This window comes from Gossypium hirsutum, chromosome A10, assembly GCF_007990345.1.
Source record: "Gossypium hirsutum isolate 1008001.06 chromosome A10, Gossypium_hirsutum_v2.1, whole genome shotgun sequence".
Taxonomy (NCBI): Eukaryota; Viridiplantae; Streptophyta; class Magnoliopsida; order Malvales; family Malvaceae; genus Gossypium; species Gossypium hirsutum.
In genome coordinates this window covers 1,554,856-1,580,413 of record NC_053433.1, presented here as the reverse complement: position 1 = coordinate 1,580,413, position 25,558 = coordinate 1,554,856, and the positions used below count along the sequence as shown (strand labels likewise).

At 31.2% G+C, this 25,558-nt stretch overlaps 4 protein-coding genes across 5 annotated transcripts; 2 read left to right on the top strand and 2 right to left on the bottom strand.

The window, feature by feature from the left end:
• The first annotated feature begins 2,527 nt into the window (after positions 1 to 2,527).
• LOC107925119 (uncharacterized) lies at positions 2,528 to 3,443 on the top strand. Of its 2 annotated transcripts, none has more exons than XM_016855691.2 (2): positions 2,528 to 2,995; positions 3,102 to 3,443. In XM_016855691.2, exons 1-2 carry the CDS (start codon positions 2,581 to 2,583, stop codon positions 3,149 to 3,151), a joined length of 465 nt encoding a protein of 154 aa, XP_016711180.1. In that variant the 5' UTR covers positions 2,528 to 2,580; the 3' UTR covers positions 3,152 to 3,443. The 2 variants fall into 2 exon arrangements, with proteins under 2 accessions (XP_016711180.1, XP_016711179.1); XM_016855690.2 differs by having other exon boundaries at positions 2,532 to 2,995; positions 3,099 to 3,443.
• A 786-nt stretch (positions 3,444 to 4,229) lies between these two features.
• Positions 4,230 to 5,778, bottom strand: LOC107925123 (transcription factor DYT1). Its single transcript, XM_041079481.1, has 4 exons — positions 5,522 to 5,778; positions 5,254 to 5,430; positions 5,008 to 5,184; positions 4,230 to 4,431 (listed from the first exon to the last, which is right to left on the bottom strand). The coding sequence occupies exons 1-4, from the start codon at positions 5,738 to 5,740 to the stop codon at positions 4,318 to 4,320; spliced, it is 687 nt and encodes a 228-aa protein (XP_040935415.1). The 5' UTR covers positions 5,741 to 5,778; the 3' UTR covers positions 4,230 to 4,317.
• A 2,025-nt stretch (positions 5,779 to 7,803) lies between these two features.
• LOC107925032 (pentatricopeptide repeat-containing protein At3g13150) lies at positions 7,804 to 8,955 on the top strand. Its single transcript, XM_016855602.2, has one exon. It carries the CDS (start codon positions 7,804 to 7,806, stop codon positions 8,953 to 8,955), a length of 1,152 nt encoding a protein of 383 aa, XP_016711091.1.
• Positions 8,956 to 21,665: 12,710 nt separating this feature from the next.
• On the bottom strand, positions 21,666 to 25,352 carry LOC107924963 ((3S,6E)-nerolidol synthase 1). Its single transcript, XM_016855541.2, has 7 exons — positions 24,986 to 25,352; positions 24,637 to 24,904; positions 23,845 to 24,223; positions 23,305 to 23,523; positions 22,558 to 22,696; positions 22,225 to 22,473; positions 21,666 to 22,146 (listed from the first exon to the last, which is right to left on the bottom strand). The coding sequence occupies exons 1-7, from the start codon at positions 25,172 to 25,174 to the stop codon at positions 21,832 to 21,834; spliced, it is 1,758 nt and encodes a 585-aa protein (XP_016711030.1). The 5' UTR covers positions 25,175 to 25,352; the 3' UTR covers positions 21,666 to 21,831.
• Between the last annotated feature and the right edge of the window lie 206 nt (positions 25,353 to 25,558).

Below are 25,558 nucleotides of genomic sequence, written 5' to 3'. Positions count from 1 at the left end.
ACTTTAAAGTCAATTTAATCGGTCGTCACACAGACAAAGTTTTGTAGTGCCCCCAAAAGAAGTTGTTTGGTGGTGCTGTAGTCCACTAAGAACGGGCTCTGGAACACAATTCGACACTTCACATTATCAAAAAGAAAAACTTAATTAAAAATAAATTTGAAATTATAAGAATTTTTATTTAATATATAATTTTATTGTTTATATATAAATTTTGATTAACAATAGATTTTAGTTTTGTGTAATTTTATATATAAAATTTTTATTTGATTAAATTATTAACATAATTATCATTATATAATTATTTTGCGCTTACATATTACATACACAAATAATTATATTTATCTATAATAAAATAAATATGTATAGTTGAATCAAAATTAAAGTTTCATATATCCATTTGAATTACAAGTAAAGTTCCATGTATATGATTGCATCAAATTAAAGTTCATATATTAAATTACATATTAAATCAAAATTTATATGTAATTTTGAGATTTATCCATTAAAAAATGTGATGGTCATTAGTTTTTATGATCAATAGTCATAGTGATTAAAATTTTTATCAAAGAATTGAATCATATGAGTTCAAACTCCATTATCACGGACGGATGCAAGGAAACATGCAATAATAACCTTAACCTCTCTTAACACGGTAAATTTATTCTTTTAATCTCTCTAAAATTTAAGAAATTATAAATAAATGTAATGATAAAATTATACCTTAACTTCAAAAATTTATTATTCAATAGCTTTGTATTTGTCCGTTATCTCCCATTCCCATCCCCTTCTCGTTATTGTAATTGATAAAAGAAAATTCTATTAACAATGATAATGGATTTGGATAACTTTTCTTTCTTTTCCTTCAATTTTGTTATTATTATTTTCAAATTGATAAGAGCGACTAATTAAATTCATCAAATAGCAGCATATTAGTTGTATTATATTCATAGATTTTCACATTTATACAACCTACAATTAAGGGGTTGTGGATTAAATTCTCATATAGAACATAAATGAATTTACTTCAACAAATGAGTTTATTGTTCAAAATTTCAATTATGATTAAATTAATTAAACATTAATTTAATTGACATTATTATTGCAATATATAAGAAGATATAAATTCAATTAATACAAGAGGTATTCGCGTCGCGTATGTAAGTTGAGATAGCATTTTGGCATATGAGGTAGATGATTTGAGCCTCAAGGATTTGCTATGTCTAAAGCAATTTAAGGTGAAAAATAAAAGTGCTTAAAATTAAATCCGAATTCTAATATCTATAACATAACCGACTATCTTAATCGTTAAATTAGAATCCTTTTCATTATATTTTACGCTTTAATGATAGAGAATGATAGAGGATGAGACAATGGACGACTTGTTTTTAGGGTGTGATTTGCTTGGATGAATTAATACAACATTGATTAAAAAGAAAAAGAAATTTAAAAAATAGCAACAGTGACCCAACTCCACAATTCATCCCTTTTCTCGTTGTGGTTGCTGATAATTAAATGAGCAGCAGTTCCAAAGGTCTTCATATATCGGGTACTCTTACTTATTTCATTTAATTAAATTGAGTAGGTTTAGATCGGGTTTAAATTTAGATTTTAGATGAATTAAGTATAGATGACATCAAAATTCGGTTTAAGCCCCAAAATTATTTTTGGAATTAGGTCTAGACTTAATTTACTTAAGAATACTTCTATTTCATTATAGTTGTGGAGATGTATATTTTAATAAAATATGGCGAACTCACTAAAAATAATTTCATCTATATTATTTAAACATCATACAACAACTTTAATTATTACTTAAATAAATTTTAACAACTAAAAATAATCATTATTATATATATAATATATAAGACAATTATCTCTCTACAACTTAAAAAAACTATAATTAGAATTAATATGTACACTATATTAAAAAAAATTGATTAAAAAATATGCATGCAACTTCCAAGTTTGGTTTATCGAAGTTTTTCACTTTAATGCTAACGTACTTGATAATAATTTTAATATATTTATAATTTTAAAATCAAAAAGTTTCCCGTCTCAGATGTGGCCTGAATTCCAATCGTGTTATTGTTATGGCTTTATTCTCTTCTTGTAACTCACCAATATATATATATAGTGTTAAATAAATATATGAGCATTATATATTTATCTAACAACACTGAAACTCAATTAAGTTACCTCTATCTTCCTTTAATTAAGCATGATTTCTTTCCTTACAAATCATTTCGTTTACTGACATGTCAACCAAATAATCCTATCTTAATTGGATAATTTAATTTTTACCTGTAATTTTCACCATATTTTAAGGGAGTCAAGCTTACATGCATCGTCATCAGTGATTCACTCAAAACCAGTATTAGTAAATTGACATAGTACTTTTGGATAGATCTTTTGAATACCATAATTATAGGCAAAACTAGTATACCAATCTTTATAATCATCCTCCAAATATATAGCTAAATTAGTTAACTCCAACCCAATATAATTACTCAGTTCTCCACCACCTCCATTATGCAATTTCACTCACTACATTTCAGTAGAATCATTTACTAATCTCCAACAATGTCTCTGCACATCTTAACCCCCATTACTCTCTTTCTTCTCTTCCCTTTGATGGCCACTTCTTCCATACAGGATTTGCTACGGAGCCAAGGGTTGCCTGCCGGTCTTTTCCCGGACAATGTTAAATCTTATAAGCTTAACCTTGATGGTCGATTGGAAGTGGAATTGGAAAAGTCATGCATGACTGAATTTGATGGGAGGGTGCATTTTGATCGGGAGGTGAGAGCTAACCTTAGTTATGGTGGGTTAGTGGGGCTTGAAGGATTGTCCCAAGAAGAGCTATTTTTATGGTTGCCTGTAAAATGTATTATTGCTAATGATCCTTCACCTGGTGTTATGTTGTTTGATATCGGTGTTGCTCATAAACAACTCTCTATTTCTCTCTTTGAAGTCCCTCCTCCTTGCATGACTCAAGGTAACTTATAATTTTATACTTCGTCAGTATTGTTTCGATAGTAATAATATCAATAGAGTTATAATAATACTCGGGTTTTTTTATTTGTGGTTGTTCAATGCAGAAGATATGGAAGGGAAGGGTGACTGGAAGAAGGGATTTGAATTTCAGAAGTGAACATTTTAATTGATTTTATTATTCAAAGGAGATTTTGTTTCATGGAATAGGATTTTTCTAGATGGGTATCTTTGTAAATAGGATTGTAAAAATCAAATAAGGATAACAAAATCTCTATGATTGAAAAAGATTTTTGGCAAGAAAGTTACAGCTTCCTAGTTAAGTGTTTTTTTTATTTATGAATAAAGTATAGTTACAACCGATTAAATTAAGCCAACAAAAGGACTGTACTTTCTGCAAACAACTGTAATCATTCTTTTATCTCGAAATTCATTTTGGCTATTCGATGTTACTTTCTCTAGAAATATGTTCTAATCTTCAATTCTTTGTTTTGTCTAATAGTTGATTGATACGCCTAACTAAAGTCAAACAAGACTCTTTCACATTGTTTTCCATGCATCAGTGATAAACCATCTAGGATACCACCGAGTTCAACATCAAAAATAGGACATTTACCCAAGCATCTCTTGAAACCAAGAAGCCACTCCCCTCTCTCGTCTTTTAGGACACCCCCTGCAACAACGTAATCAGAATTTATCTTCGCCGCACCTTCGGTCTATGGTCTTACCCAATTACCACTCCATTCAAACTCATCACTCCTTACTTGCCTCACGGCGGATTTGCTTTTATGATTGGATGAGCATTGCTTAACCCAGCTAAAAGCATTTTTGATAATTTCTTGAGAGCTTCTTGGTACTCCTTGAAAGATATGGAGATTCTTATTCTTCCATATTTTCCAAATAACTAGCCCATAGAAAGTCGTCCAATTGACCTCCCCAAAAATGTACTTTTTACTATTTTGTAAATCGGAAGATAACCATTCTTGCAGATTACCAGAGAAGCAATGGGAGTATCTTTCTCTCTTAATTATCGTATTAATTTATTAGTTTCTAGTTTATTAATTAAATGTTCACTAAATCTGTTACAAATGAAATTTTTGAGATGTCAAATTTAAATATAATAAAATCGAATCATAAAATTATAATATCTTCCAACTTATAAGATTTGTTTATAATTTATTGATAAAATTTCATTAAATCCTTTAAAAATAACAAAAATCAAACCATAAAACTATAAATCAATTAAGATTCTTCAAATCATATTAGTGCTGCTATAATTCAGTATATTTATTGGATATATTAAGCTATATAAAACTATTATATTCTTCAATTTGTGTTCCCTAATTCAATGGTAGATTGGGAATTTTTTTTCATGCTCTTCATCATCTCTGACAACAATTCCTCAATGTGTTCAACCATGAGAGTATCCCCATATTTTCCCTGAAAATTAATAACAATGGTAACATATTTTACTAATGAGAAGAAAAAATGGAAAAAAATGGTTTTTCAAGTCTCTCAATTTTTATATTGAGTAAATTGGTTCTTTTAAAAATTTGAAATAATTTAATTCTTGTCAATTTCGAAAATCAGAATTTTAGAATATTTACTCACAGCTTTAATGTTTTCCATCAATTGGTACAATAACAAATTCAGTCTTCAAAATTTACACATCTTGTCTATATATATATATTTTTTTTTTGAAGCTAAAGGTGCCTTTTTTTTTGAATTTTTTTAAATATTTAAAAATTTTATAATTTTTTAGATAATTTTTTAGAATCAGGATTAGATTAGTAGAATACGTAAATATTGAAAACTTAATTTACTATTATACCAATTAAAATGATGTATAATTGACCAAAAACATCAAATTTATGATCCTTTTAAAATTGAAAAGAATTAAATTACTTCGACTTTTTTAGAGGAGCCAATTTACTTAATATTAAAATGAAGAGGACTAAAGATGTGTTTTTACCCAAGAAAAAAACTGCAATTATGTTGGTAAGGCTTTTAACTTACATGTACACAGGATGAAAAAAGCATTGCACCACTGAAAGTGGTGACATTGGTTTCACTAAGCTCAAACCCAAGATAATTCATGGCTTCTACCAATTGAGTAAAGCAACCCCTTTTCTTCTCAACTATAATCTTTATCAAAAACTTGTTCCCATCAATGTTGCTCACCTTAACTTCTTCCTGTAATAATAATAAAAGAATCATTTGCAAAATGAAGACGTGACTGTGGATTCATATGAAAAAACAAACCTTTATCCCACATTTCTTCATATCATGTTGTGCAACATCGATTTCGAGTTTCATCGGCATTACACTTTCTTCAGACGATCCTTCCATTTCGAGCAGTTGTTCACTCAGAACTTGTGATGTCTTTTGTAATTCTTGAATGTAAGTGATTGCATCATCGATTATCGTTGCTTTGTTCATCTGAAAAAGAAGGGAAAGAAACGAAATTATAAACAATGTGATTGATATTAAGATAATAACGTATATATAAGAATGTGTGTTGGGTAATTGCATTTGTAATGATTGGGACAAGTGAGCGCAGTGTAAGGAGCCTGTCACTAAGTTTCTGTCTCCTACGTCTCTCGGCTTGAAGGTTTTTGGATTTGAATTCCTTGTTGTTGTTGTCGTCGTCGTCTTCGAGTTTTCTTCGGCCCATCCTTCCGCCGGTAAGTCTTTGGTGATCGGTTATGGCTAGTTCGTTTAGCTCGGACTTTAGGAATTCCATGTCCATGGAGTGTTTTTGGATATTTTGGAAGGTTGAAAACAATGGAGAGTAGTACCAGGAAAGGTATATAACTTGTAAGTATTATATTTATAGATAAGCATGGTTAGCACAAGGGTCACAAGGACAACGTTTGAGAGAGAGAATCTTGGCAGTTATGTTTCTTGTTGGAGGCACCAATGAAAAAAATTTTGAGCCTTCCAATAATTATTTATCTCCAGGTGAGGTGTAAAGTCAGAAAATTATTTTAGGAGGTGAAAGATGTAAATAACATTTTGGGGGTGTTGGTGTAAATTTATCATCATTAATTTATAATTTTTTAATTTTGAAGGTACTATAAAACAATTTTACCATTTTTGAAGGGGAAAACTTGGATCGGTTTTAATATTGAATTTAGTAGTTGAGTTTTTGTGATTGCTTACTTTTTAATTACCACTAATACCATTTTTCTCACATATTTATTTTTGAAGTAAAACTCATTATTTAGTTTAGTGTCACAAATTAATTGTGATTAATTAAGAAACTAAAATTTTCTTTTATTTTCAAAATATAAAATGGTTTATGTTCTTTTACTTTTTTGATTAATTGCACCAAATGTCTCTCAACTTTTTTCTAGATTTTAAATTGATCTGTAAATTTCAAAACTTACTTCAAATATTAATATTGTATCAATTAGGTTATTCTATCACTTTAATGGTTAGTTTAAACAATAAACGTTAAATACATGTATGAATAATTTAAGTCTAACATGTTAAAAATAGCCAACAACATTTTTTTAACATTAAATAAAAGTTCATGCAATAAAAAAACAAATACTTGTAATTTAATCCACATCTTTTAAATACGTTCCAACTCAAATTTTATTTATGAGCCATGCCCATGGGACAAATGTGCAAATCCAAATGTATTGTATCAATATTTAAAAAAAAACCCTATTATTACATTTTCTTTTGTTCATTGTACCTCTTATTACATTCATGATAATTAATTGATTTTATTAGACAAATTTACCCGTCAAACTAAAAGCTTAATAACTGTAAAAATAGAAGGTTGGTGAGTGTTACTTTCATGTCTTTAGGCAGTTAGCAGTTAGTATTGTTTGACTGTAAAAGTACAAAATGTGTGAGTCTTTTGGTTGGGCAGAGATATGAAATCCTTTCCACTTTCCAGTTTGAAAGTTTAAACTGTTATGGTCTAAGCTCAAAAACCCTAAAGGACAAAGATGAGCACTGCCATGCCATGCTAAACTTGTCTTACTTTTTGTCAAGATACTTGAGATGGAAATAAAGATATTGCTAAATTTATCATCGTTACATAATTGGTATATTTTATTTTATGACGCGTAAACTTTTATTGATATTAAATATTTACATCTTTATTTTACCTTAAGTAAAAAAATATAAATTTACATTAAAAGTAAATTTCAAAATAATTAATTTCTCTTAATTTTGCTAAAAACTAATCGAGTTGATGCTAATTTAGGGTCTTAACATATTTTTACATTTTTATCCTTTTATAATATATACACATAAAAGTAAAATGGTAATTTTAAATAATAAATAGGAAAAAGCAAGGCAATGAATTACTATATCTGTTCCATATTTATTGTCTAAAATAAATCCATTCTACATTTGTCTCACCCCTTTGCTTTTATTAAATAAAAAGAAAAACTCAAATCATATAAAACAAGATCATTCTAGAACTATTGAGTGATTCAAGTTTTGTCACCCCTAAATTTAATGTGTCATATACGAGTGTAGTTGTCTTATAATAATAAGAAATTGAGAATAAAAATTTTTTTTGAACAAAAGGTATTTATAATTTAGATCAAATTGAAACTCGATTTAAAAAAAAAATCAAGCTTTAACCACTCATCCAAAAGAACTATTTTATTATGTTTTTATATTTTTATATTTTATAAATAGTTAAACAAATTGGTCAAATTAAAAAAAAAAGGTATAAATATAAACCTAACTCAACGGTCCGACCCATTAACCCCTCTAATGCGTTATCTAACCTCAAAGTTTGATAGTCAACTCGTTAACCAAAATTCTTAACCTACGGAAAAAGAAATGAGCAAAGCAACAGAAGTCACTTCCATCCGCCGTCTGGCTGGCCTCTTTAACTCTTCCCGCTCTTCAGCTACCAATCCCGCCGTCCCCACCGCCGCCGCCGTAACATCCTCCAAATCCATAGACGAGGTATCCAAGTTCCAAAATCTCGTCCACAGATTCAAGAAATCTTCTAAATCCAGCAAATTCCGCAACTATAATAGAACTGCTTACTTCAACACTGTTCTCCGCCTCGCGTCGGCAAAACAGTTCTCGTTGATCGATGACATCCTCCAACACCAAAAGAAGTACGAAGAGATCTCCCAGGAAGGCTTTGTAATCCGCCTCATGACGCTTTATGGGAAAACTGGCATGTACGAACAAGCCCATAAACTGTTCAACGAAATGCCTGAATTGAAATGTCAACGTACGGTAAACTCATTTAATGCCCTTTTGGCAGCTTATCTTCATTCAAAGAAGTTCATCAACGCTGGGGAGTTGCTAGAACAGTTACCTGAAAAGTTAGGAATCGAACCGGATTTGATTTCTTATAACACAGTTATTAAGGCCTATTGCGAGATGGGTTCCATGGATTCAGCATTATCAATGGTTGATACATTGGAGAAGAAAGGATTAGAGCCTGATATTATAACGTTTAACACACTGCTTGATGGGTTTTTTTCAAGGGGTCGAATTGTTGATGGAGATGAAATTTGGGAATTGATGGAAAAGAAGAATATTGTTCCTGATATTAGGACTTATAACTCGAAGTTAAGAGGATTGGTTCATGGCAATAAGGTATTGGAAGCTGTAGAGTTCTTTGAAGAAATGAAGAACAAAGGGATCGAACCCGATATTCATAGTTACAATGCTTTGATTACAGGGTATTGTGATGAAGGGAATTTAGAGCAAGTGAAGCATTGGTATGGTGAACTGAAGAAAAGTTATAAACCTGATAGGGCTACTTATTGTAAAGTTCTTTCATTCCTTAGGAAGAAGAATGAGTTTGAAATGGCAAGTGAGATTTGTAAGGAAGCTATGGATCGACGGTTGATTTCTGGGGTTACATGGATGGATAAATTGGTTTCAGAATCGAGGATCGAAGAAGCTATACAATTCGTGGAATCGGGCTTGTCGCGATCGGCTTTGAAGTTGAGGTTCCCTTGTCCTTGAATGACACTATAAGAGATAATTTATTATCACCTCTTTGTTTACCTTCTTTTTGGTTCATGTTATCTTCTTGTTGGATCAGATTCTAAATTGCTCTCGAATTTTAGAACATTCTAATTGATTCTTCAAAAAAAAAAAATTGGAGAGGATAAGATATTTTTCTTTTGAGTTTGCTGTGTATGGTTGCCTGGTGTTGTATATATTGCTGTTGTACCCCATGCTTATGGTCATTTAAAACTACTTCATTCGAAGTCAATTGAAAGAAAAGGTCAAAAGATTTCTTCAGTTTCTCTCAATGAGATTGAGTGAATTGGTTACTCTAAAAAAATTTGAGTAATTTAATCCTGATCAATTTCGAAAAAGAGCAAATAAGAACAATTAATCACACCTTAATGATTTTCATGAATTGTATAAAAATTTATTGGTATAATAGTAAATTTAGTCCTCAAAGTTTACACATTCTATCAATTTGGTTTTGATTTAATAAATTATGTAAACGTGTAAATATTGAGGTTGAATTTGTTGAATTTTTTTATACTCAAGACTAAATTAATAATATATATATCAAGGGTTAAATTATTACATACTAATCAAAATTATATAATATTGATAGAAGACATTAACATAGTGAGTAATTGTCCTTAATTACTCGATTTCAAAATTGATAGAAATTAAATTATCTTACTAAATGATTCAATTAGTGTCAATGTTAACTCGAAACACAAGTGATCAAAATAAATTGAACTTAAAAATTTGATTTTAAAATCAGATAAAAAAATCCTTTTAAGTCTTATTGATTTTGCTCTTCTTCTTTTTTTAACATGATAAATTTATCTACATGGTAAGTACATTACAATTTGATTATTGTGTTTCAAATATACTTTAGAAAATATCCGAATTGATATTTTAATATTTAAGTTGACAACTAAGTTAACGAAAGGACGTAATTGATACAATATTAATATTGTAAGAATTCAATCAGAATGTTTTAAAGTTTATGATATGAGGAATTTAAAATCTTGATTATAATTTGGGACATTTGATGGTATTAGCCCTATGTTTGTTCTTTTATATGTGGTTTGGGCCTCATAGTAGACAATCTTCAATCTAGTGTCACGGGCCAGAGTTCAAAGCCCGTGACCATCGAGCCAAATGCATCCGATGGAGGTCTATTACTCAGATGGGGATCATTTGGCCCACGTGAGCTGGCCCGATTCAAGGAACTGTTGGAGAAGCCTGTCAGATTAAAGTCTGGTTGGCCCAATCGGACTGGGCCGTTGCTTGAAGAGATTGAAGGTCCATCTACAAATATGGAAACATGAGCTTAAAAGATATGATTTTATAATCTTAGAGATCTTAGATATGATATGCAATCTTATAAGATATTATATTATAATCTTAGAGATCTTAGATATGATATGAAATCTTATAAGATATTATTTTATATTCTTAGAGATCTTAGATATGATATGTAATCTTAGAAGATATGATTTTATATTCTTAGAGATTTGATTTGTAGATACCTTTTAATCATAGCCGTTGATGTACTTGATTTGTACCGTTGGATTTGGAGAGGCTCAACTATAAATAGAGGCCTCTCCCCTCATTTGTAGGGGACTCCATTCATTGTTTCATTATTCTTTGTGAATAAGAGAATAGAGAGTATTTACTCAAAAACTTTGCGAGCGTCCATTTCTGTTGTTCTTTTAAGCTTCTTTTGGCATAAGTTTGCTTCCGCTGTACGAGTTGGTGCCTTGGAGGAGTTCTTAAGGAACCCTCATTCGAGTAAAGACTGACTTGGGCGAGTTTGGACGAGCAAATCGCCTAAGGCAGCACGGATTGCGAGACGAAAGGTGTAGCCCCGTGACAAGTGGTATCAGAGCCGTTGGTTCGAAGGCACTGTTGGGATGTCGAAAGAAGAGTTCGAACAAAGATGGGCGAGAAAGTCTTTGAGGGAGATGCTGTCCGCAGTAAAGGTACGCGTGGGTAAACTTGAGGAGCCCATGGAGGACGTTAAAGAGTCTGACAATGCTCGTGGGGAAAGTATTGAAGACATGAAGGAACAGTTTAGGGACTTTGTGACCACGTGTCTAACTTCCCAAAGGGATAACGTGCAAGAGTTGCTAGATAGAAGCTGACAGAGAGGAACAATGCTCTCAAAGCCATGGTGAAGGCTTTGAAGGAGGAAACAATGGCCACGACGCTGGCTTTAAACACAAGAATAGAGGAGCTCGAGGGAGAGCTGGCCTTGTGTTGAGCAGCAGTGGGGGAAGGAGTGTCAAGTGCAGCACTCAGTAGCGAGTATGTCCCGAAGCTGAAAGAGTTTGAGGGGACAAGGTCTGCATGTGATGTGGACAATTTCTTGTGGAGGATGGAAAACTACTTCTGTGCCAAAGGTATCGTGGGTGATGCGGGTAAGGTACAAACTGCTTCATTATTTCTTACTGATATTGCGTTTTTATGGTGGCAAGGTAGGACCATAGATAAAAGGCAAGGTGAGATTGGAACATGGGAGAAGTTTCAATGCGAGTTGAAGGGACAGTTTTACCCGAAGTTTGCCGAGGAAGAAGCTCGGGCAAAGTTGCAAGAGATAACGCAACGGGGCACAGTGGGGGAGTATGATCGTGAGTTCAAGGAACTCATGCTCCAAGTTTCGGATGTGACCGAGAGAGAAGTAATGCTTACTTTTCAAGAGGGATTGAAGCCGTGGGTCAGACAGGAGGTGGAACAAAGAGGTGTCTAAAAGCTGTCGGAAGCCATGAAGGTAGCGGTATCCGTGGTTAAGCTTGGTCTAGGGAAAGACAAGTTTGGATCTTCCAAGTCCGAGGGAAGGGGCATATGTGAAGGGAATCACAAGGAAGATACGGATGAGTATGGCAATGGCAACGGCAACAATAGTGGTAATGGGAAACCACAGGTTGGGAAGAAGAAACCCAATAGGAAAAGGGACAAGCTGAAATGCTTTCTCTACGACGGTCCACACATGTTAAAGAAGTGTCCGATGAAATCCGCGCTTAAGAAGAAGCCGGTGAGTAAGGCCTTGGGACTTGGTTCGAGCGCAAGGGGTGTCGAAGCCAAGGAGGCCGAAAGCGAGAAGAAGCCAGTCGAGTACTTCTTATGTCATGGTCCGCATAGGTTGCGGAAGTGTCCGAAGAAGTCTGTTATCGATGGGAATGATCAGCAGATACGAAGCCTAGGAAGCTTGGTTCTAGCAAGAGAAAAGCCGAAGCCAAGAGGGCAAAGAGGAGCAAGTCTGTCATCGAAGGGAACGATGGAGCAGACAAGGAGCCCAAGAAGCTTGGTTCGAACAAGGGTAAAGTCGAAGCCAAGAGGGCTAAAAGGAGCAAAAAGAAGCGAGTAAAGTGCTTCTTGTGCCGTGGTCCGCATGAGTTGCGGAACTGTCCAAAGCAAGTCGTAGTCAAAGGAAAGACAACGTCCGAGCATAGTGAGTCGTCGGAGGGGCTTCCATCCAATGGAGAGGTGAGTTTGTCATCGAACTTAGAGGAAGAAGTTGCGATGAAAACAGTGAAGCTGGGACCAATGAGGTTCGAATCGAGTGAAGCGTCGGAGTTGGCCGAGTCATCGACAAGGCTTCCACCTATGGAAGAGGTGGGTGGTGCATCGGACTTCAAGGAAAAAGAAATGATGCATGTGGGACAGTTGACCCGAGTAAATGCAAAGGTACATTTGAAACACTCTGATAGTGTTTTGCATTCTAACTTGTGTACTTGGAGAGAACTTAGGGGCCCTTTCGAAGTCCTTGACCAAGGAGGCCGAGAGACTGTGGGTAAAGCAAAGCCAAGTGTTGTGAATCATGAGGATTCTGTTAGAGGGAAGTTAGAATGTGGGCAAGGGAGTGACATAACTCCTTGTCGTCGAGATGTACAAACGAGTAAGACGGCTCGAGTTAAGAAGCGACGGAAGCCGAGGCAAAAGTCCCGAAGGAAAGGAAGAGCTAAGGCAACGAGTGGGATCCAAGGCGAATCAAGTCAGTGCCATTCAGGAGTCGCAATGAGGACGTTGCGAGAATGGGTGGGGGAGAATGTCACGGGCCAGAGTTCAAAGCCCCTGACTATCGAGCCAAATGCATCCGATGGAGGTCTATTACTCAGATGGGGATCATTTGGCCCATGTGAGCTGGCCTGATTCAAGGAACTGTTGGAGAAGCCTGTCATTAAAGTCTGGTTGGCCCAATCGGATTGGCCCATTGCTTGAAGAGATTGAAGGTCCATCTACAAATATGGAAACATGATCTTAAAAGATATGATTTTATAATCTTAGAGATCTTAGATATGATATGGAATCTTATAAGATATTATATTATAATCTTAGAGATCTTAGATATGATATGATATTATATTATAATTTTAGAGATCTTAGATATGATATGAAATCTTATAAGATATTATTTTATATTCTTAGAGATCTTAGATATGATATGTAATCTTAGAAGATATGATTTTATATTCTTAGAGATTTGATTTGTAGATACCCTTTAATCATAGCCGTTGATGTACTTGATTTGTACCGTTGGATTTGGAGAGGCTCAACTATAAATAGAGGCCTCTCCCCTCATTTGTAGAGGACTCCATTCATTGTTTCATTATTCTTTGTGAATAAGAGAATAGAGAGCATTTACTCAAACACTTTGCGAGCGTCCCTTTCTGTTGTTCTTTTAAGCTTCTTTTGGCATAAGTTTGCTTCCGCTGTACGAGTTGGTGCCTTGGAGGAGTTCTTAAGGAACCCTCATTCGAGTAAAGACTGACTTGGGCGAGTTTGGACGAGCAAATCGCCTAAGGCCGCACGGATTGCGAGACGAAAGGTCTAGCCCCGTGACACTAGTACGAGCTTAACATTGGATAGGTTTAACAAATAACTTTATGAATTCGTAACACAAATATGATTATAATAATAATGTTGTTCAACATTCGAATGTCGAAACTCTTATTTAATTTTCACTAATATTATTATAAAGTTTTGGAATGAAAATATGTTTTACAATTGAGATTATGGTGGCTTGAATCGAAATGTTTACTAGAAGTTATAAATAACTATTTGGGCGGGTGGAGTGATTACTTTACTAAGATAATACATGTATTGGAATTTTATGATAACATTTTTTATTCACTTTTTACGTTAAAGTGAAGGGTACACTTCACTTAACGTCATTAAATTATTAGTAAGTTTACGTTTTGATTATTCAATTTTAAAATGTTATAAAATGGTCATTGAATTATATACTCGAAAGTTTCTATTTAAGTAATTGGCTGTTAAGTTTTTTTTGGTTAAACTCTGCTATTAGTCCTTGTATTTATTAAAAAATTTAGATTTAATCCCTATACTTTGATTTGGTCATTTTTAGTCCCTATACTTTTAAAATTTTAGAATTTCAATCCTCACAAAAACAATAATGGTTAAATTCATTAAGTGAAGTTCTTCTATTTCCAAAATCTAATGTGCCAAACATATTATCATATGTGTAATGTCATGTAAGCTTATTGTTTCCACATATTACTCACTAAAAACTCAATTAATGGATTATCAACTGCCATTTGTGCTAGGATTATAATTTCAAATTTTGAAAAGTATAGGGACTTAGAATAATCCACTTAGAGGAAATGGATTAAATCTACAACCGTACACATAGTATAGGACTAATAATTGAATTTAATCAAACAAGTTTAATTGCTACTGTTTGGGCTAGGACTAAAATTTCAAAATTTAAAAAGTACAAGGACTAAAATTTACCAATTCAAAAATTCTAGGGACTAAAATTGATCAAATAAAGTATAGGGACTAAGTCCATAATTTTTGCAAAGTACAGAGATTGATAGCAAAATTTAACCTTTTTTAAAGTTCGGCTAGTGAGCTTTAAGTAATGATTCAATAATTAGTATCATGGATTAATACCCAACGACAAGTAAAAGAACATACCTTAGATCCAAGTCGATCTGATGGTCAATGTCATATATTGGAGAAGAAAACTGTTTGGATTTTGATTCACAAATTTGTGATATTCTTATTTCATGAAAAAAATGGATTTGTAGAATGAATGGGGAAGGAGAGCTTTTGATAGGTGCAGAAGGTACGAATAGAGAATGTCATACTACAATGATTTTAACAACTTGGTGACTTAAATGAAAACTTTCAAAAAATTCAATGACCATTTTGTAACTTTTTAAAATTAATTGATCAAAACATAAACTTACTAATAGTTTAAATTAATGTTGAAACGAAATTATTAAATCATGCGGAGTAATACATATGGATTTAAATTTTAATGTATAGATAGGTGTAATTTTTTTTAATTTAAGGATAGAAAGGGATTATAGGTGAAAATAGGCTTTGAATAAAAAAATTTAAGTTTTATATATCATAGTAAAATTAATATAAAATTTGTAATTTTTTGCTAAACATTCACTAATTCAACTATTGAAATACTTTTGAAATCATTTTAACCTGAAATTAATAAAATCGTAGAATTTGTGTTTTGGTCCTACAAAATTACAAATCATTTCCAACCTTTCAATATAAAGTTTCTACATTTCCAACCTTTTCAATATAAATTTCCACAACTCTTCTTTTTAACTCTCAATTTTGATTTGAAAAAAAAACTATCACACTCTTAACAAAATTTTTACAAGTGAAATGGATTAATCATGTATTAATACTTTGTCTTTGTTATGTCATACTCATAAAATCCAATAACAAAGAGACTTAAAAAGGTAAAAAGGAGCCATAAACAACTAATAGCAGGAAAACGAAAAGACTTTAAACACGATTACAATGAAACATAAAGAATGAATCAAACTTGAGACGCCTCAACCCTAAGATTAAGAAAATTATCACGTTAGAGGTATGAAAATAAGGCGTTTAGGGGATCTTTGCTACGTTCACCATTAATTTTTTACCTCTTCCTCTTCTCCTTAAACAAAAAGGTTGACTTAAATATGGGAGAGCCATTAGAGTGCCAACTCTAATGCCCCAAAGCTTATCTTCTTTCCTTTTTGTAGATTTTTTTCACCTTTACAACAAATTTGTGTGGATTCGAACAATCTTAATCATTAGTGTAAGGTGTGCCCATGACGATGGAAATTATATATGTAAGAAGACGCATGAAGGTTTTGCATGGAGCACATGTTCTTCGAACACATTCAAACAAGCATTATATAATGTTGGCCCTACTTTCGTAGGAGTAATAGTACGCTTTCACATACGCAACAAGATTCCACACTTGTACCACGGAGCCTCTTTGTTTGGTTTTTTCCACAACAATAATTAAATTAAAACAAAATATCATTGCCTTTTTCTTTTTAAATTTTTCTTCAATCAAATAATAATAAAAACCAAAACCAAATGAAATCGAAATAATTTGTGGTGCACATAAAATTAAAACGTACTACTTTATCTATTAACCCAACTATCGTTTTGCATGTGCTAGCTACAATGAATGTTTTATGATTTTTTTGGTTTCGTACCACAGATGAAATATGTGGTCTATGTTTTTATTCTATAATGTGATTTGATTTAAATAAAAAATAAAAATATTAAGTTTAAAAATTTATTTTATTTAGAAAAATCAAATTTAAACTGTAATATTCAAAACAATTTAATTTGAGAGATTTTTAAGTTTATAATATATTATTTTTTATCATATAAAAGTTATATATATTATATTATAATGTATATATTAAAAATATATTAATTTATTTATATTTAGAATGTTAATAAAAGAAAATATATAAAAAATAGTAAAATATATATAGTTATTAAATATAAAATAATTATAATTGTTATTTTATATATATATAATAACGAATTTAAATGAATTTGCATTGAAAAAAGTTTTGACAATATTTTATATATATAAAATTATATTTTTTATATATATTTGTATATAATTTTATGATTCAACTCTCCCCCTTTATTTATTGAGAATATGTCTCAATGTTCCCATAGAATGCAATTTTTCCAACAGTAGGATGATAACGGGTTCAAATTGGTTAAGCAGCCAACAAGTGGATTATTTGGGATTCCCTAGGTCAACGGGATGTTTGAAGGTTTCAAAAAATCTCAAATTGAACCGCACGAGTGAGATCATTTATATCTGCAGCATCTAAGCTACAAGATAATAATATCGAGAAAGTCACTCCTGTTGCACTACAAGATAATAGTATCAAGAATGGCTCCACCAAAACAAAATATCATTTTAAAAATTTTTAGATTAAAAAAACATACAGTACATTGGTGGTGCTATTCTATATGACTCCACCAAATAAAATATTATTTTTTTAAAATTTTAAATTAAACAAAAAACACATTTAAAAAAAACTTGGTAATAAAGTGGTGGCGCAATTTAGAATCGCTCCATCGATAAGAAACATTTTTCCATAGTTTTAAAATTAAAACAAAAAACAAAAAAAAACCCACTAATAAGAAAAAAATTTATTTATGGTTTTAAAATTGAAAAAAGACACGGACGCACATTGGAAATTGGTGGTGTCAAATTATTTGGCTCCACCAAAAAAAGTTTTTTTTTAAAGCCCCTCATTTTTCAAAAATAGCGGTATTTCTTTGATATTTATACAGGTGGCGCCATTTTACATGACTCCACTAAAAAATAAAATTTTTTTATCTTATTTTCTGATATGGCATGTTAGTGGTGCTAAACTATTTAGCTCCACTAATTTTTACTATAAATTTCAAGGCATTTTCGAGTTTAATCAGAAAAATATGTCATTTTTCATAATTAATAAAAACTTTAGGATATTTTTATATAGGAAATAGTGCTTTGCTTTTTCTTAAAAGGGAAAACTACTGTAAAAATATTCGTTTTGTCACTTTCATGAGGGAAGTTGGCAGTAATTAAGAGTATAAATGAGCTCAAGCACTGAACTTTCACCATGCAACTTATTGACTATTGCAAAGAATTGATTTAGTAACAATTTACTAAATATGTGGTATAATTAAAATCAATAATCGCAGTAAAATGATTGCAAGTAAAAAGAAAAAATATATATATAGATTTTATGTGAAATTTTTTTTTAGGAAAAATACGGATAAAGTGGGAGAAAATTCATTAATGTTGAAAAACGAATGATACAAGAGGAGTTTTGATTACATCTATTTAAGGGTTGAAAAATTATGTTCTAATCAAAGTCAAATAGTAGAAGTATAGATCTATACGGTCCTCGACCTCTCGCCCTAACAGATCCCCTTATTTTGCCGTTATATTTATTTTTTCAACAAGTGACAGGATTCAAATTACACAAACTCTAACAAGATGTTTCAAAACTGAGCAGTCTCCAACCTCGTTTAAAAATTGTTTGATGAATGATCTAAAATTGCAAATTTTTGTTATTTGAGACATTTATTTCACCATTAATCCTGCTTCCTTTCAAACCCAATACAGTTAAACCATGTTTCCATTTGAAATCTTGTTGAAAGAAAGATCAAGAACTTGCAAACTTGGCCGCAAACTCTTGAATTTTTTCAATAGAAAACTCAGTTGGGGCAAGTTTCAATCATGTTTAAAGAAACATCAGTGGCGTGCATTGATATGGTTTGATTAATTGATACTATCTGTTATAACAATTAAATTATATAAAATATTGTCATATTATCATTCATATCCTAGAGGATCTGTTAAGGAAATTTTTGCACTTATTTTGCTAATTGATCCGTCAACATACAGGTTCGCTAGTGCCTTGGTTTTGTCCAGAGACAAAGTTAAAAAATTATTTTAGAGAAATCAAAGATGAACCATAAATTATTGGGGGAGTAAAAGTAATTTCATAAAAAAATTAAAATTAAATGAAAAATCAACCATTTTTTTCGAGACAAGGCCATTGCCTGATTTTGCTCTTTGGTGGAAAGGAAAACTAGAAAAAATGGCATAGTCAAAATTTTGACGATGCCAATTTCCATGAGCGTTCTGATACGGGTTGTAGGCAATCTCAAACTAGCAATCCTCAAAGGCTAGAATTGCACATGTGTCAAGACCCGTAAGACCTTTTAGGTAGTCCTCTCTTACTCCTAGGGTTTTGACACTTATACAGTTCATGTTCCACATGATATCGACCTCTTAAAAGGTGCAATGTTTTCTAAGTAAGTGGTGATGGAATAGAACTAAATTAGGTGAACCAAAAAGTGTTCAACACTAAGGCAGATCAAAGATGCTTCTCTTGTCATGAATACATATGTTCATAGAGCCTAACCTTGACAGAGTGCTGCTCTTAGCAGGCTTTATAGTGTACTTTTATGGTTAGCAATTTTGACCCGTAAACTTTTCATTATTTGTTACATTTTGAGAATATTACTAGTGTTAGTTCCCGCTTATGTGGGAATTTATAATTTATTTAATTAAATAATAATTAATTTCAAATTTTATAATTTTTTATTTAATTTTATGTTGTAACAATATATTATTAATATATTATATTTTTTAATTATATATAAAAGGTAATTATTTAGTATAGAGGTAGTGATTTTATCATATGCCTTATTTATTTTAAAATATTTTAAATACAATTTAAAAACACATGATAAAATCTCAAATTTGTTTATGGAGTTAAAACTTTTTACTGTCAATGTATCAAATAATTATTCTTATAAAAATTAATTTAGGATTGACTAAGTATATTAAATCAATCTGTGAGTTAAATTTGAACAGTCATTTTAAATGCGTAATTTAAATTCAAGAAGTAAAAAAATATTATTCTTTTGAATATTAAATAAAACTCTAAATAAACTTATTTAATTTTTAAATCAAGAAACTAAATTCTTGAAATTAGATGCAAGAAGAGAGAATAAATCCTAAAAAAAGAAATTTATGGGTTTGAAGAGAATGCTCCTTAAATTTATAAAACTCCTTTTTTAAAATCGTTAGTTACTTTCATGATGTAACATTAAAGAAATTGAAAATATGTAGACTACGTAATTTGAATATCTTGAAGAACATAAATCACATGAATAAAGTAGATGTGCCAATTCTCAACTTCTATCAATTCGTCAATCAACTTTTAGAAACTGGTCCCTATTCCTTGACTTGCAAAACTATTATTTTCTTTGTTTGTTCATGATGTAACATGACAGAAGTTAATACCATGTTTTGCAATTCAATGTGGGATTTTTGTAAGGTTAAAACATGCCTACTGTTCTTGATTTTTTTGAAAAATTAAGAATTTTATTACTGTATTTGTATTTTTAAGAATTTAATTTATTTACTTTTTAAATTTTAAAATTCAGATTTAATTGTTTTGTTAAATTCAATTTAATTATAATATCTCTTTGTAATTACATAGCTACTAAATGAGCAGTTTTTTTACTTTAAAATGTCATAGCAATTAATTTAATTAAAAAATTTAACAATGTTAATAATTGAACTTAAATTTTAAAATCTGAAAAGTAAAAAGACAAAATTCTTAGAAATACAAGTACAATAACTAAATTCCTAATTTTCAAAAAGTAGGCACATTTTAGCCTTTTTGCAGAGGTTTGATTGTATTTTATGATGAAATCAATTTAGGTTTATGTTTTTATTTCAACTATGAAATGAACTGTCCATAAAACTTAAAGAATAGTTGACAATTTATTAAAAACGGAATTTTGAATCCTAAAAGTAACATTATTAGGAGGAGCAATTACGATATTCAAAAAGATTTTCATGTACCATAAAATAAAGGGTAATCTATAAAAATAGTCAATTTTGTGTGCCTCAAGTTACATTTTAGTCACTTATGTTATTATTTTGTTACAAAGTGATCACTCTACCGTTAGGTTTCGTTATCTCTCTAACGGTAATCCTACGTGACAATCCAACTAGATTTTAGGTGCCAACTTGAATTTCTAAATAGGATGAAAATAGATTTTTAATTAAAAAAATTTAATTAATTAAAATTTTTAAACCTAAACCTTAACTAAAAAAATTGTTCATCTCTTCTTTTCTACTTTTCTTCCTTCTCTTCTTTTTTTTTCAATGGTTTTTTTTCATTTGATTGGAAAAACTATTTTTAAGATCAAAATAGTTGAAATCAAATTGACTGCTTCATAAAGATGGATTCAATGGGGGATTTAGGTATTTCCTCTTTGCATTCCTCTATCTCTTTTATTCAATACTGAAAAACAAAAGATTGAATTTTTTATTGTTTAGTAAAAACCCTAAATTAAAATTTGGGTTTTTTTGTTCATCAAACAACAAAAAAACAAAAGACAAAAGAGAGAGAGAGAAAGAGCGCAGCTATTCACTTTAGCACAATTTCTGTCTCTTCATCAATGGTGGTTTCGGTGGAGCTTTACGCAAACCCAATACTCACCCAACCAAATATTCTCTCTTTTATTTTTATTTTTATTTTTCTTTTGATAGAGAAATGAAAGGAAAGGCCAAGTAATTTTTTTTTCTCTTCTAAACTCCTTTCGATTCCAAATAAGTTTTTTTTCATTTTCTTGGTTTTAAGGGAAAAATGGAAAACCAAAAAAATCATTGAAAAAAAGAAGAGATGGAAGAAAAATAAAAAAGGGAGATGAACAGTTCTTTTTAGTTAAGGTTTAGGTGTAAAAATTTTAATTAATTAAATTTTTTAAGTAAAAATTTATTTTCATTCTATTTAAAAATCCAAGTTGGCACCTAAAATCTAATTGGACTGCCACGTAGGATTACCGTTAGAGAAATAACAGAACTTAACGGTAGAGTGATTACTTCGTAACAAAATAATAACATAAGTGACTAAAACGTAACGTTTCAAACATAAGTGACTAAAATGTAACCTGAGACAAACAAAAGTGACTATTTTTGTAGATTACCCTAAAATAAGTATAGAAGATAACTTAATTATAAAAAAAATCATAATTTTGAAACAGATGATTTTTTTTTCTGTTTGTTTACAATTGAGTTGGTAAAAGAGTTTTCCTGGGTATACTTTGATAAAGAAGTGATTTCATGTACTCATCCAAGCTTGGAAGGCATTGATTTTCGTCGTAGCTATACATCAAAGGAACCATTCTTGCAATATTTAGAGAAGCCTTGCAGAAAGTCATGGAAAATGATTTTTGGAAAATGCATTCTTGGTTAAGCAATTTCCATGCATTGGCAATCATGTTGATAACATGTTTTCTAGCATTTTCAACTTCAATGCCTTGATTCTCTTTCATGTAGCAATCAATATAGGACCCATCATGTCCATCTTGATTCTCATCCTACAATTAATATATAAGATAAGTATTAGTATTGTATTAATCATAATTTTTTATAAGTTTAACAGTTTATGTATATACCTTGGCACTTCCCAAATCATCCCATAGACGAAGGATTGTAGCAGCGGATGAGATTATGGATCGATTGTTGTCAATAAGTTCCATATTTTGATCAGTCAAGCCAATTCCAAGGAGCAAGAAGATGTGAACCAAAACTATATGTACACCTGAGCTAATGATCCCATTCTCCAAATACTCATCAGCTTTTGGCACATTCTTTGAATCGAACCATCGTGCTTCTGCCAAAAATGCTCTAAACAAGGTGCTCCACTATCCAGATATATAAAATATTAACTATAATATGATGGATCGTAAATTAGACATGAAAAAAAAATTCTATTGACATATACATACAGCTTTCCTTAAGGAGTTGATAGGGTTCCGACCATGTTCCTTGTACACCTTTTGGCTAATTTCATTAGTGATATCATCAAGAGCTTTGAAGCATATTTTCATGTAATAAGGTAGCTTATCACTTGCAGCATAATCCCACCTACATGCAATTAATTAAATCAATAATTTCATCAACTTGAAATCATGTATTACACTTTATAGTGTATATCTCAAATAATGTAATTTTATGTTATAGATACAATCATAGCGTAAATATAATAATTATAATATATATATATATATATATCAAAATGATAAACATAGTATTCACATATCGTAAAATTTAAATATGAAATTTCAAAATTCTTAAAGTTTTAAAGGTATTAAATAAGATATTTAAATGTAACAAATAAACATTTTATATATGGATGTGAGATGAGACCCAGTTTTAATAATTAAGATGAAATTTGAAAATATCTAAGTTGATAAGAGGAATGTATGAAAAATAGAAAAAGGAGGAAAAGAAAGGAGACTAAAAGACAATATTTTTCATAAAAAAAAAGATGATTGATATACATCAAACAAAAACAATCAAAGGATTACCAAGAAAGGAAAAGGAAATAATTAAGATGAAAGGGACAATTCCAAAAGGTTGAGAAAAAAAGATATATATATACATATACATATACATATTCCAATTTTAAATTAAGATGTTAATAATGTTGATATTAATTAGATGATATGTTAAATGTATGGTGCATCATTTACCTCTCCACAACTTGCACAAAAAGAGTGAGTTCATCAAGTGTCCCATAAACATCAAAAATATCATCTATTATATAGATTAAGGAAATGGACTTTGTGAGATCAATCCTTTGCTCTGATAAGGTTGGATCAGTGAGGCATGCCATGGACCAAATGTACCATTTCACTGGTTGGTCCCTAGCAAACTCCAATTCCTTGGCTAAACCTAGCTGCTTCCACCAACTAAACAACATAAAAGAAAATTAGAGTTGGGTTTATTTTTGGATAATGTAAAACTAGCTTTTAGATTATGTCAAGTTATGGTTATGGTTTTTCTGTTGCTTAAATTCAGAATTTAATCCTTATAATGTAACATAATTTGATCCTCTATTTTTATCATGTCATTAGTTAGTCTCCCTTTTTGTACTCATCATGATAACATGACTGAAGGGGGTGTTTCTAATTAATGATATCATAAAAGTAGAGGAATAAGCGGAGTACATCCTATAGTTGAGCTAGTAGAGGGACCAAAACTGAATTTGACCTAAAAAGTATAAACCTTACTTTGAAATGTGGGCAATTTCTTTCTGGTGTAAGGACTGAACTAGATTGAAATCCATTTTGGCTAGTTCTTGGAGGATATTTATCCATCCATTGGTGCCTTGGAAATCAGTGCCTAACAAGTTTCTTGCTGTGAATCTTGATAGGTTTTTATGAAAAGGTTGGTCCAATGTGTTCCTTATAGCCCTATCAGAGAAAAAGTCCACTTTGGCCATTAGCCATTTTTTCAGGGACTGGGAACTAAATTCTCTTGCTTCATCAAGAACATCTTCTCCATCTATGCCTAGTTGTGATGCTTCATATAGTTCGATTAATCCTTTGATGTCCCTGCAAAGTTCATGTCTGAAAATGCCTTCCCTGTCTCTGAACCTGTTGAACACTCCTGCTTGAACAAAACAATAGATTAATTTCACAAGAGGTCCTCATACTATGACCTTGATTCTAAATTGGTTTCCAAGCTTCAAATTGAATCCTCCGTTAAACTAACTATTACTTTGAATGGTAAATGGTAGCTCGAATCCCAGAAGGAAACATCCCCTAGGGACAGTTTGGATATTCTAACAATTTGAAAGAAAATAAAAGAAGATAACGCGTTAAATATAAACTGTTGATATGATAGATACACACCACGTATTCGTTAAATTCAATCGAATAATTAATGTCCAAGCTGATAGTTAAACTGACGAAAAACATCTGATTGATGGAATATAAATACTTTTTAGGATTCAATTATAACGTTTGAATTGTTAACCAAAAAGGAAAAAAACTTCAATCCAAGGATGGAAATTTTCACACCTGCAGGGACAAAGTAGCCTTCTTGTCTGAGCAACCGAAAACGAAGGGCAACCTCATGAAGGTCATTGTTATTAAATCCATTACCATTTGCAGATAACATAAACTGTCTTTGCAGAACCTGTTCAATCTCATGTTGGAAATGGTGATCGATTCCTAGCCGTTGGATAGCATCAATCATAGTCAAACCCTGTAAAGGGTCTTCACTAACTAGTTTAAGTACTCGCTTGAACCCCTCCAATTTGCTTGCATATTCATCCAGAAACTCATCCTGTAAAGAATTTAAACAGTTGAAATACAAGGACCGTATTGAAGAAAGAAAGAACATTTAAAAAAAAAAACACAAACTCACTGTGATATTGGGATTCCCATATCTGTAAGCGTGCTGTAAAGGAGTAGAAACGAAACTGGGTTCTTTAACAGCATTACATCTAGGGATCATGGACAATGATGAAGGAGGATTGCTCCTGATTTGTGAAGTTTTGTTAATGGCAATGGGGGAATTGGGGGATGTACAGATAACTTTAAAAAATGAAGCCATTTGGGAAACTTGTTCTTGGATTTGGATCAAAGTGTTTTGTTGAATTTTATATACGAAAAAAAGAATGCTAAAAGGGTTTATATTTATAGGATTATTTGTTGAAATAGGAGAAATGCAAGGGACTTGAATTTTGAACACTGTGTAAATTTCGGCCGAGGACGGTGTCGACGAAGGTAGAAGGAAACCCTTGACTTCTGAGTTATTATTAGTTGATCAAACTTACACTCATAAATTTACCCTTCAATACTTATATTTTTATTAAATTTGATATTTATCCTTCTTCTTTTTTAAGAAAAAGATTGAAATTTAAATTAATAAAAATATATAAATATTAAGAATTAAATTTAACATTATACCTTAATAAAATAAACAAAATTATAACTT